Source organism: Halichoeres trimaculatus, unplaced genomic scaffold, assembly GCF_033239565.1.
Source record: "Halichoeres trimaculatus isolate MK-OKI-2021-1 unplaced genomic scaffold, fHalTri1.1 fHalTri1_scaffold_14, whole genome shotgun sequence".
NCBI classification, from domain to species: Eukaryota; Metazoa; Chordata; class Actinopteri; order Labriformes; family Labridae; genus Halichoeres; species Halichoeres trimaculatus.
Genome location: NW_027437192.1, coordinates 16,446,040 through 16,458,588, shown reverse-complemented (window position 1 = coordinate 16,458,588; position 12,549 = coordinate 16,446,040). Strand labels below are relative to the sequence as shown.

At 40.1% G+C, this 12,549-nt stretch overlaps 1 protein-coding gene across 1 annotated transcript; it reads left to right on the top strand.

Annotated features, from left to right (window-relative positions):
• Nucleotides 1-222: 222 nt before the first annotated feature.
• On the top strand, nucleotides 223-2,699 carry polr1f (RNA polymerase I subunit F). Its single transcript, XM_074686843.1, has 4 exons — nucleotides 223-567; nucleotides 920-1,061; nucleotides 1,170-1,378; nucleotides 1,577-2,699. Exons 1-4 carry the CDS (start codon nucleotides 266-268, stop codon nucleotides 2,067-2,069), a joined length of 1,146 nt encoding a protein of 381 aa, XP_074542944.1. The 5' UTR covers nucleotides 223-265; the 3' UTR covers nucleotides 2,070-2,699.
• The last annotated feature ends 9,850 nt before the right edge of the window (nucleotides 2,700-12,549 follow it).

Below are 12,549 nucleotides of genomic sequence, written 5' to 3'. Positions count from 1 at the left end.
AGTAAAACGGATACTTGCGATTAATTTTAAGATTTTATTTATTTATTTATTTATTTTCCGATGCCTGTGATAAAAAAAAAAAAAAAAAAAAAAAAAAAAAAAAAAAAAAAAAAAAAACTGTGTATAGCTCAAGAGTCTCTGGCCTTAACTATCGTTCTCCGCCTATCCAGCAGGGGGCAGTACAAAGACAATCGGGCAACGTTTAGCAGCTGTGCAGTTTCTGGAGCGGAAGTGTTTTATTACTCTTCCGGGTTGCCAGAACAGCATGGCAAACTTAGAACATGTCGAAGACGATACCAAACATGTGAAAATGTCTACTGAAATCACCGCCACCACCGCTGAGGTCCAGCCGGCCGAGGCGTCATCCGGACCGGGGGGAAACGCGGACGTTGTCGCGTGCTCGATCCCGTCGTTCGCAGCTGCGTCTGAGCTACTGTCAGCTCCGTACTCATGTCTGGTTATGAGCACACACCGCAGACACATCACATTGCCCCCCATGTACCTGAATAAGAAGAGGACGGGTATAAAAGAGGAGCTAGAGGCCGAGCTACTTAAATTTTCTCAAAGGTAACAAAGTCGGGGACTCTTTTATGTCGTGGTGCTGTTAGGTGCACACTTAAGTTAGCTAGCTTTAGTTAGCCGGAAAGTTCAATAAGAGTATAATCGTGCATATAACATGAAGGTGAAGTCCATGTCGTGCTGCATAACTCCTCCTGTCCCGTGTTTTGGTTTAAGAACTACTGGATTAACTAATTTCAATCTTTACAGAAATCAGTGCATTATTCTAATAAACTAAATTTTGACACTTAATTGTATTTATTACGAAATTGACTTGTAACCACCTAGTTTGTTTTGTTTTTTGACATATTTTAATGAACTCTTTCAATCTAAATCCTCTGCATTTTTTTGACCCCTGCAGTTTAGAGGGTGTACCGGTCGCATATGATAACATCAGGATAGTTGGCCCGCATGGAAACATTTTTGATGACAGCGGCTACATCCACATGGACATAGAGGCCAATTTTATCATCTTTCACCCCACAAAAGGACAGAGATTGGTGGTATGTGCAGCCCTTAGCAAATTATATTTCTTAAGCTAGACAATCTCAGCTATAATCTAGAAAACATTTTCTTTTGGATTAACTTCATTTTGTTTTTGTTGTGCTCAGGGTACAGTGAATAAATTAGGAGTGGGTCATGTGGGCTGTCTGGTGCATGGCTGCTTCAATGCCAGCATCCCCAAACCAAACCTGGTTCCAGTGGAAACGTGGCGGGACGCGGGACCAAGAATCGGAGCAGACTTGGAGTTTGAGGTGACAGCACTTGACGCTGACAGCTTTGGGGTGCTGCTGATCAGAGGACGACTGGAAAGGACCAGGTAAGTGTGCTAACATTCATGATGGTTGGAGGGAGACTAGGATGGAGACTGGACTCTTTCTGGTTCTCTGTTGTCGCACACAACAATGTCATGATCACCATGATTATGTGACTGTTTCCTGATTTTTTCTCTGTGGAACAAAGTCTAATGCGTGGTCTTGGCCCTGACTGATCACAGTGTTGTATTTGTGTATCTCAGTGTGCAGGAGTTGCTGGCTTTGGTTGAAAGCTCAGAGTTCAACGTAACCACAGACCAATCAGATGCACCAGAAACAAAACCAAACATAGAACCCACAGAAGAATCTTCTGATGAAACTCCCAAGAAGAAGAAGAAAAAGAAGAAAGCAAAGGAGAACAAGGCAGAAGAAGAGATCACAAGTATAAACACCGAACTGGATGCCAACATGACACAAGAATCAAATGGAACTCTGGATGACACAAAAGGTGAGGAAGCTGGTAAGAAAAAGAAAAAGAAGAAAAAGGACAAACGTGTGAAAGAAGAAGAGGAGGAGATTGAGCTCTCCCATGTGGAGGCACAAGGTGGCAGTGACTCCAGTGGATATGTGAGCGAAAAATCGAGTAAAAAGAGGAAACATGAAGCTGAATCAGATATCAAATTGACTTTGAATGAAAATACTGAGTCACCAAAACCAAAGAAGAAAAGGAAAAGTGAAATAGAACAATTCGCCTGAAAAGAATAATGGGTTTTTGACACATGTGTTATGACTGAGTATCCTTCAGTGCCTCATTTTTCTAGCAAGCGAGTGTTTCTTACAGGTCTAGACTTGCTCAGCAGACTTTTTTCAGCCACCTCATTTAATTTGTGAAGGAAAGAAATCTGCAAGAATGGAAGCAAAATTGTCAATTAAGCTCTCACTGGAGTGCAGTTCCCTTATGCTGCCTGATGGGGGTGCAAAACGTCTTCTAAAGTCCACATGAGGACACAAAGAGAGGTGAATCTCATCCACTCATGGGGAAAGTGTTGTGACAGGCTTTTACATCGAGCCAATGGAGCCAAAAAGGAGGGAAACAATGAGCTTCATTTCCAGAGTAACCTTTTTTTAGGTCCAACACGTGCCTTATGTTTGCAGAGTTTCGATTTAAATTCTATCTGTAATGAAAACACGAGAGTTACAGCACAGGTTTAAAATCACACTGAGGTACCAACAGCCCTGCCATGGAATACTTGTGCTTCTCACTTTTCTGCTCTTTTTCTGCAGTCACAGTTTTCTCATCAAGTTGCATGGTTGTTGGTTGTGTGACAACCTGAAGAAATGTCAATTAAATATTAGATCCACATTAAAAATCTCTATATTTTGAAACATTTTCTCTTTTTATTTCATTCAGAATCATTCCTAATAAGTTTTATTTGGCTGTGACCAAAACAAACTTCTTAATTCTTAATTCAAAGATGACATTTTCCCTGTCACATCCTCCTCCATAGCAAACTCTTCAAATCCAACCAGTGGGTGTTAAGTGATCAAGTGCTGAGAGAATGCCTTAAGATCTTTGTATTTTCTTAACCCCCCTCACACTCTCACACACTTAAATCTCCCCTGTCCTCTCAGCTCTGAGGTGCTAAGAGTCTGAGAGCTTATCAGGAGTAAGAGGACAGATAAGCTGCTGCAATTAACTCTGCTCATCCTCCTCTGTCACACATGATCAAATACATCTGTTCTTTTTAATTTCCACCTCTTCATGATTTCTTTGCTCAGAGAAGGAACAACAACAATTCTGAGTTATTTATTGTGTAAATCTATAAAGCCAAAGTTTACAGCTGTGGCCTGCATTAAGAGTGAAAACGTCTGAAAAAGAGCTCTGTTTGGAGATTTTACAAATGAACGTTCCAAGAGAGCGAAACACCTTTTTTCGCAAACAAATCTGTCTTGTATTGGAGTAAATGTAACAAAATGCAACAATGGCTGAATGCCTTGTTATCTGATCAGAGCAGTTGCCTTTTGAGTCTGTTGGCTGCTTACCAAAAAATCCAAGCCAGTGAAATAGAGTATAATTTCAGATAAATGTCTTTTCACAAAGCAGGAAAGAAAGTAAAAATTGATGACACTTTTCAATCAACATTTTTTACCAGCATAGTTAACAAAACACCAGATGACCTAAGATTTGTTATTGTTATTTTATTATGTATAATGTATACACAAGTGACCATTTGGCGTATTTGCAAAGCTTTTCTTAACATGCTATGTTGGAAAATTGTACTAAAAGTGTAATTGGCTGCAACTAGGCTTACTCCACCTCCTAAAACTAAGGCTGGACAAGTACAAAAAAATTTAAGCAATACAAGCTAATTTTATTCAGACTTTAGCATTGCAACAGACAGCATTTTTATATTTGCTAGACCTTGTCTGATTTACTTTAAGGAGGATCTGTTTTAATTGGACTGCCTCGCCTCCTTCTGGCCCGGAGTTTCACGCACACTGTTGTGAAGATGTGACATTTAACCAGGCGTGTGTTTGTTTTGGAACAAATTTTCTTTGTTCAAGACCACTTTTTACTGGATACAACACAGCAAGGTAAGGTATTTATCAATACAGTTACATTGCACTGTTGTTTAAATAAAGCATGACAACAAGCAAGTGTAAGTTTGTACCGTACGTCAGTAGCCAGCTATATGTAGCTACTAGCAGCCCGATGCTATCTGTTGGCTAACGTGACAAAAAAGCAAACAGTCAGTTTGAACAGTAATTTAGTGGTCGTCCATACATTGCCCTTCTCACAGCCCAGTGCTGTGAGACATGTCCAGGATATGTAATGTTAGTGAATCCTGGTTATGTCCTGCCAGTCATCTACCAAGCAGAGCTAACGTAACCTCACTCTTCATTTTATTGATAGACTCTCAAGTTTGAACAGACCACTGCAGAATAACTGCTGCATGTTGGTTGGAATAAACATTACACAAACAGGCCCTGTTAGCCTTTAGCCCATGCTCTATCACTCTCCTGTTTAGCTTTCTTTTCTTCTGTCCTTTTTCTGTCTGATAGTTAGGGTCCAGTGTCCACCACCACTACAGAATTAATCCAAGAAATATTTTTCAAGCAGAGGAAAAAACAAAAAAGTTGTCTTCTAAACTCTCTAAGTCAGCAGGGTGTTGTCATAGAGACTTCTGTAAATCAATCAAGTCCTGCTTGACCCGGTCGGGAAGCTAAGAAATAGCATTTCGAAATAACTTATGCCAGCGCTGAAATTCTCATTTTAAAGTGTAGTTTACAATGTGGCATATATCTAGAAGTTAGACTTTTTCAAGATCAAGAAACACCTCAGTCTCTTTCAATATTTTTTTCCTCCTCAGACATGTTTTTAGTACAGTTCATTCTTATAAAGCTGAATTATGAGAAATATCAATTTTTCTGTAAAGACAGTTTTTGTAAATCATTTGATATTGTTAAATTCAGACCGAAACACCATGAGTCAAATTGAGCCCCAACAGCACATTTAAGTAGATGTAAAAGTGCCAGACAAACATGATTATGTAACATTTGTGTGGTTTGAGTTTCAGGAGAGGCAGGATGTTAGTACCACCACTCGACTAAACAGTCTCTACTCTCAAGTCCTGTGTTTCAAATGTCATCACTAGCACAATTTGTCAGCACCTGCCATTGGTATTTTGCCTTCAAGCATGCTGTCCATCCTCAGATTCATTTAGCAGTTTTCCCAGAATGCCTCGAAGCCTTGAAAATATTCAAACCTAGTTTCCTTGAGAGAGAAACTAAAAGTTGAAGTGGACTTAAAACAGTTAAGTGTCCTCCCATGACCTCCATCAGTCTTTATCGCACTTTTGCCAGACTTCAACCCTTGCGTGTGCGCTCCTCTCTCACACCTGTATCCCCCACCTCCCCTCCATCACCACTCATTCATCTTGCCAGTCCTCCTATCACTCCCTCACCCTGCCTCCCCACCTTCCTGGGTCCTGCTCTGCCTCCTCCTCCTCCTTCTACTTGTCTCTCTGATTTATAGGAGGTGGTGTGCGGTTCACACACATTCCACTTTTGACATCCCCCCTTCCTCCACCTCCTCCTTCTCCTCCTGCCACTGCTCTCTCATATCTCTGAATGCTCATTTATCTTCACGTTTCTGCGAGGAAGAGGAGAAAAAGAAGAGCAGGAGAGATGAAACAATAAAAGGAGTGTTGTTTTTGTTGAGCAGGCCAGACTCTCTTTTCATCCACCTCTGTCTGCCTGTTGCTGGTTCCTCGTGTGTGTGCGTGTGTGTATAAACTGGCTGTCTCTCTATCTTCTTTGTCAAAGTTTCCAGGCCTCCTACATGAAAGATTCCCTGAAGTCTTTATGGAGAACAAACGGCTTCCTGACGCAATACTCCAGGTTCAGGACTCTCTCATAAACACACACACAGTCAAACACACACTGTGCCACACACTCCACATCCACAACTCTCAATCCGCAAATCTCCGCCCACCTCGGCCAGGCCTAATTAGTCCTGTGGTCGGCACTCTGCTCTGTCCCAGAGCCCCAAATGGCAGCAGGTCATAAAACCTTTAAGTGTTCCAGCAGTCAGAGCCGAGCAACTGTGGCCGTATATCGTCCAACACGGCTGAGCCGTATCAAAGCCCGTCTCTCACAGGTCTACTGACATCCATGAAATCCCTTTACAGCACTTTCAAAGGCATTTCTGAACGATTTTTGGCACTTCTGCTCTGCATCTCTGTTTTCATGCTCCCTCAGGTAGACAAAGGGCCTGTGCTCACATAAAGTCAGACTGGTGTGAGTGCTAAACTCTTTCCCCAGGGATCAATGTCCACACAAGGATGCCAAAGGCCAACACACACACACTGTTAACCCCAAGAGCAAACATGACTGAAGGCTGAAGAGTTGGATTCCCATAGTTAGTCTGTGTCCATGGCACCCGAGACTCACATCCTTACCTTTTAGTTACCACCATTTCACTTCAGGAACTTCTGTGTGGGTCTCTGTGCTGTTGTTTTTTCACTTTAAGACTTTTAAAATCTTTCAGATACTCATAGGTATCAGAAGTAAAGCCTTAAATGAGAACAGAAGAGATTGAGGTTTGTTGTTGAATTCAAACACTTGACAAATTGGTCGTCTGGCTGTAAGAATCTAACTGAGTGTCTGTGTGTGTGCGTCCCTCTGCAGGTGGAATTAAAGAAAAAAGGACTGTTTTTAAAGGTAGGGTCTGCAGGCCTCTGTAAATGTGTATCAGTGTCTGTGTCTGCCTGAACCCTCTCCTCTGCCTGTACGTTGACGTTTTGATTGTTTGGGGACATTTCTTGGTGGAGAGTAAGCATGGTTACCCCAGCGAATCACAGAGCGCCCAGCGAGCAAGTGACTTTGCATGTCAATAATAGTGAGTGGAAAAAGCTATCTTAAGTGGCTACGATAGTGAATGTAGCACGGAGGAAGAAAAACACAACCAAAATGAAACAAAAACGCATGTGTCAAAATATGTGTCAGATACCTGTGATTAGCTTGTGCTAACATGCCAAGTCAGGTGCACGGCTCTCCAGTCTCCCATGTAGAAACATGATGACGCAGGTGTTCGCTGGGCAAGGAAATGTGTTGATGTAGTAACGGTCTGAGGCTGTGGGTGTGTGCTGCTGCTGGCACTGAGCCCAGGAGGAGGAGCCCAGTTTGAATGTTGCGTTTATTAACAAGTAGCCAAAATTCCTGCAGACCCTACCTTTTAACTTTAAAAGTTAAGGATTCAAATTTTAAAATTGAGCTTTCAGTTTTTGGGAGAGAGCAATTTTTAAAGCAGTTTGAAAAAACTGAATGACTGGTATTTCCAAAGTTGTGTTGCTCAGTGATAGAGCATTTATAGACCTATTGTTCACTCAAACAATGACAGCATCAGTTTGTATTTTAGGCAACGTAATGAGTATAATGTTTAATAGTTTGTATAGTTACTCAGGGGGGATAAACACCATAGATCCACATTGCTGCCAGACTTCATAAACCACACTTCACAAACTTAGGACATCAGCAAGAGGACAAATATTCACTAGCTTATAAACATCATTTGCGGTCAAGACAGAGACTGAATTTTGTGTCTTTAGATTTGAAAATCTTCCCAAGCCAACAACTAAGCCAAAACACTACACCCCAACAGCAAACTGCACCTTTACAACAGGTAAAAGTCATGGTATGTTGTGAGTTTTCTGGCCAGTATCATGCTACGATACACACTAAACAAAAAGACAAATGCAACAGCTCTAGTGAATATTCCTGCAGTCAGCATGCTAACTACGCCCTCAAAACTTGCAACATCTGTGGCATTGTGCTGTGTGATAAAATTGCACATTTCAGAGTGGCCTTTTATTTTGACCATCGTAAGGCACACCTGTGCCATAATCATGCTGTCTAATCAGCATCCTGATATGCCACACCTGCAAGGTGGATGGATTATCTGGGCAAAGAAGTGCTCACTAACACAGATTCTGAAAAAAAAATGTAAACGTTTTAGAGAAATAAGGTTTTTGTGTGCATAGAAAAACTTTTAGGGTTTTTGAGTTGTGAAAAATGGGGGCAGAAACAAGAGTTGTGTTTACATTTCTGCACTGTAAAGTTTTAACGTGCAAGTGGCCAAGCGAGTATGTACGCATGCTAACAATAGCGCGGCCAGGAGGATAAAAGTGGTCAGGTGGTTGAAATGAGAGGGATCAGCAGGGAAACTATTATAAAGAAAACAAAAAATTGTGATATACTAAAACATTGTTGGTATCAGGAGGAATATATTAGTTCGTTTTATTCCAAAGAAAGTTTGTGAACCCCTGATCTACGTGAGTAAAAGTAACAAACATGAATCATTTTACATCAAACCTGTACTGTATTTGCACAGTTATAATGTTTAAATCTACAATTGTGTGTGTCTGTGTGTGTGTGTGTGTGTGTGTGTGTGTGTGTGTGTGTGTGTGTGTGTGTGTGTGTGTGTGTGTGTGTGTGTGTGTGTGTGTGTGTGTGTGTGTGTGTGTGTGTGTGTGTGTGTGTCCTGCCCAGTTCAGTGAGATTAATAGGGCTCAGTTTAATCAGGAGTTAATGGAAGGCTCTCAGGCGTCTAGACAGTGTTCAGACCAAACCGTAACTCCTACATCCAGAGCACTGGGAAACATGGCTGCTGGAGGACAAAAAGTAAAAATGAAAAGTAGTTTAATCTTAACTTTATGCAGCTTTCCTGATAATAACATCATCCACTGAGAGACAAAACCTAACGAAGAAAAAAATGACACCAAATTACATAAGCCTGAATTTGAATGTGAAAGTTAACAAAGATATACTGCGGAAGAACAAGCTCATAAAAAAATGTGTTTTTATCACTCCCTGTTCCTTTTCCAGATAAATCAAGAGGAGAGCAGAAATGCAGGGAGTAGTAATGAGCAAAGGGGTATAGAGAGGAACACACAGAGTATCACCAAACGTTTAGCCACAGCCTCCCAAAACCACAGAAAATAAATAAGCCAAAAAGAAAAAAAAAAAAAAAGTTCTGAGTCTGGAAAAAATGACCTAATCTTTAACTGTGTGGGGCGACAACACCCTGGACAACATTAAATATTTCATGTGATTTTTATGATACAACCTTGTCAAAGTGCTGAGCGGGGAGGTATAGGAAAGATAGCAGGATGGGGTTAGAGAGAGAAAAAAGGGGAGGGGAGAAAGTGCAAGTAAAACCTGGACGTCAAAGTGCTTCAGGCGCAATTAAAAGGTCATTAAGACACAAATGGAGGAAACTCCTCTGATCAGTCAGTGAAGTATTTGCTGACTCTGGCAGACAGGCTTGTTTGAATCACGGCAAATGTGTTATAATATAACAAGAAAAGCAAAATAATTATCAGGTTTTTTCACATTCAAAGTGAGGAAAACTAAACAGTCAGGGTGAAACAATGTTGAAGCTCTCATGTTGGAGCAGAATGGAGATACAGTGGCAGAGCTGAAATGACTCCATCATGGGATCATGGAGGCTGAAATTAACACTGATGTGTCTTTACTACCTAAGTAAGAAAACATAGTCATCATTAGTAAGACTGACGATTTGTGTGATCTTATATTAACACAATGACAACTTGCAGCACCCTGCAAAAAAAAAAAAAAAAAAAAAAAAAAAAAGATGAATTTGACCGCTAGAAGTAAATAGGATGAGAATATTCATGAAAGAAGACACATATTACTACAACAAGGAAAAAAGAAAAGAAAATAGTCATTAATTCATGGAAAAGAAATAAAAAATTAACTAAAGTAATCTAATAAATTAACATATCATTTTGTCTTAATTTTATAGGGAAAAAAAGTTTACAAGAAAAATAAATCATAAATGTACGAGAATAAAGTATTAAATTTACAAGTCACAAATTTACAAGAACAAAGTCAAAAATTACCCCCCAGAAAAAGTCATATATCTATTAAAAAAAATCCTAAATATACAAGAATAAAGTTGCAAATTAGTAAGAATAAAGTCATACATTTATGGGAAAAAAAGTGATACATTTATGAGAAAACCACCTAATGAATTACAAGAATAAAGCCATAAATTAATGTGGAAAAAAACTAGTCATAAATTAACAAGAATAGAATGCAAGTTTATAAGAATGAAGTCATAACTTCATGAGAACAAAGTCATTACTTTGCAAGAATAAAGTCATACATTAACAAAAACAAAGTTATAAATATTCAGGGGTGAATAGTCATTAAATTTTTGATTATTCTGATTATCTCATTGGTGCTGTGCAGGTCCTCATTTTTGTGTAGGCAGTGTCCTGATAGCCTGGAGCTTTGGAGTTAAATTGATGACTGTTTTCCTGGTACATTTAGGAGATTAATCTTTCAAATTAATGATTTGACTCATAAATTTATGACTTAATTCTCATAATTTTATTACTTTTTTTTCTTGTTTATTTATAAGATTAATTTTGAAAGTTTATGACTTTACTCTCATAGATTTACAACTTTATTCTTGTCAATTTATGAGAGTAATCTTTAAAGTATTATTACTGCTTTTTAGTTAGTTAGTTAGTTAGTTAGTTAGTTAGTTAGTTAGTTTGAAACATGGCCCTAATCCTCTGTCATGGCTTACATATCAAAAAGGCAATAAAGAGTCTGTTCTTTGTCCACAGGAGGTGCCAAAATCAACACAAATCTTACTAGAGCTCCTCACAGGGTCCTTAAAGATTATATTCAAACTTACAGTGCAAAACTAAAAAATGAGATAACTTCTTTGTTCAGAATTACTACGAAGAAACACACTTTGACGACACATGACAGGATCTGTCTGATGATCTGTTACACTTTAAAAACAGTTATTTATGTAAAATGTTTGCACCAGAAGTAACAGCACTCGGAGAATAGGCCTCAAAAACTGGGTGACCTTCTTTCAGAACATAAACACAGACATTACTCAGACTGCAGGATGGTGGCAGTGGGAGCGGGGGTGGGTGAGTCCAGGCAAGGTGCTGACATGGGTGTGTGTGTTTTCAGTGTGGTGGTAGAGAGGGCGAGCTGAGACGTTTGAGGGGTCGGACGGGGAGGAGCAGGAGAGTGATTCAGACAGGCAGAGCAGCAGCTGTTTGGAGAAGGATGGGGAGGGATTGAGAGGAAGGGGGAAGCAAATATATGATGAGGTTTATTCAACTTCCACTCATAAATGTAAGTATCCTATCTATAACTGGCCAGCCACCTATGTAAATACCCCATGATTGGCTGCTGACTCAAATCTGCAGCCTATCAGAGGTACAGATGTGGAGGGAGGTGGGACAAATGTGCCAGTGAGTCAGCTTGTGGGTGTGGGAGGAGGAGAAAAAGAGGAGAAAGAGAGTCAGAGTGACAGAGGTCAGTAGTTAAAACTTGTCTCTTTTACTCCTCCAGTCTTCCTCTGACCCTCTTTTCAATTTTCAGAAACTGAGAAGACCCTGATCAAGCACAGGAATGCTCAGTTGTAGAAAGATTTGAGAAGCTCAGAGTCAAACAAGGAAGGCACAAAGAGTCAGATAGAGAGAGGGAGAGATGAAAAAAAGAAAGTGTCTAGTTTCAGATTTACTGAGGTGGTGGGAGAGATTTGGCGTTGTTCTTACTGCACACCAAGGACTGAGCCAGTGGAGGAGTAGGAAGACAGATTTACACAGTGAGAGAAGCTCAAGCTGCTCTGGAGCAGCACGCTGCACACATACTGTTCTCCTGTCATCTCTGTACTCAAGAAGGTACACATGAAAACAATACAAAATATCACATGCATATAGAGGTGTCAAGTAACGAAGTAATGATACTTTGTTACCTTACTTAAGTAAGAATTTGGGGCATCTATAGTTGAGTAATTATTTTTTAGCCAACTTTTTACTTCTACTCCTTAGATTTTCAGGCAAATATCTTTTCTTTCTACTCCGCACATTTTAAAAATAGCCTTGCTACACCTGTTTTATCCCAGCTTTTCATCATTCAAAAAGACAAGCACCAAAAAAGTAAATTGGTGAACTATATGAACTATAAGCCCCCCCTCCCCCCTTTTAAGTAACTTTTAGTTTTACACTTTATGTAGTTTTAAAACCTGTACATTTTTACTTAAAGGTCCCATATTATGCTCCTTTCCTGCAGATTTAAAATGGATCATTGATGTCTTCATGAAATGTTAGTAACATGTTTTGGTCCAAAAAGCCAATAAATCAAGCACAGCAGCATTGTTTCCAGGCTCTCATAGCCCCTCTGTTCAGAAAGGTCTGATTTAGTGGGCGTGACCTTCATATGTAAATGAGCCACCACTGATACCACCCCGCTCTTCCGTGTCACTGAGAGCGGCACCATGTTACCGTGACTACTGAGCTCCGAGTGCACAATTGTTAGGAAACAGCAAAGCTCATTTACCATAACATTACAGGCCAAAACAACAGCTAACCACAGCTAAAGTTAGCATCCTGAAGCTAACACAGAGACAGGGGGGACACTGAGGAAAAGCTCTTACATCTGCTCCACAGCACACAGCATTTAAAATACTCACATTTCCAGGGTCTGAGGTTTGTTGGGGGATGGTTGGTGATGCGCCTGGATTCAGGACCAGTCTATTCGCTAGCCCTCTGTTGTACTGTCCAAAGTTGGAAAAGCAGTCGGCCGTGAAGTGACTAGCACACACATGCACAGTTTTACTGAGTGTAGCTGGCACATTTCCTTGATAAATGATCTCTAGCCACTTAATCTTGTCTTCTTC

What these genes read in the sequence shown, in the direction of transcription:
- polr1f (XM_074686843.1), top strand. Translation starts at nt 266, where the DNA reads ATGGCAAACTTAGAACATGTCGAAGACGATACCAAACATGTGAAAATG. An exon ending in CTACTTAAATTTTCTCAAAG is followed by an intron (nt 568 to 919) that starts GTAACAAAGTCG and finishes TGACCCCTGCAG; the next exon opens with TTTAGAGGGTGTACCGGTCG. An exon ending in GGACGACTGGAAAGGACCAG is followed by an intron (nt 1,379 to 1,576) that starts GTAAGTGTGCTA and finishes TGTGTATCTCAG; the next exon opens with TGTGCAGGAGTTGCTGGCTT.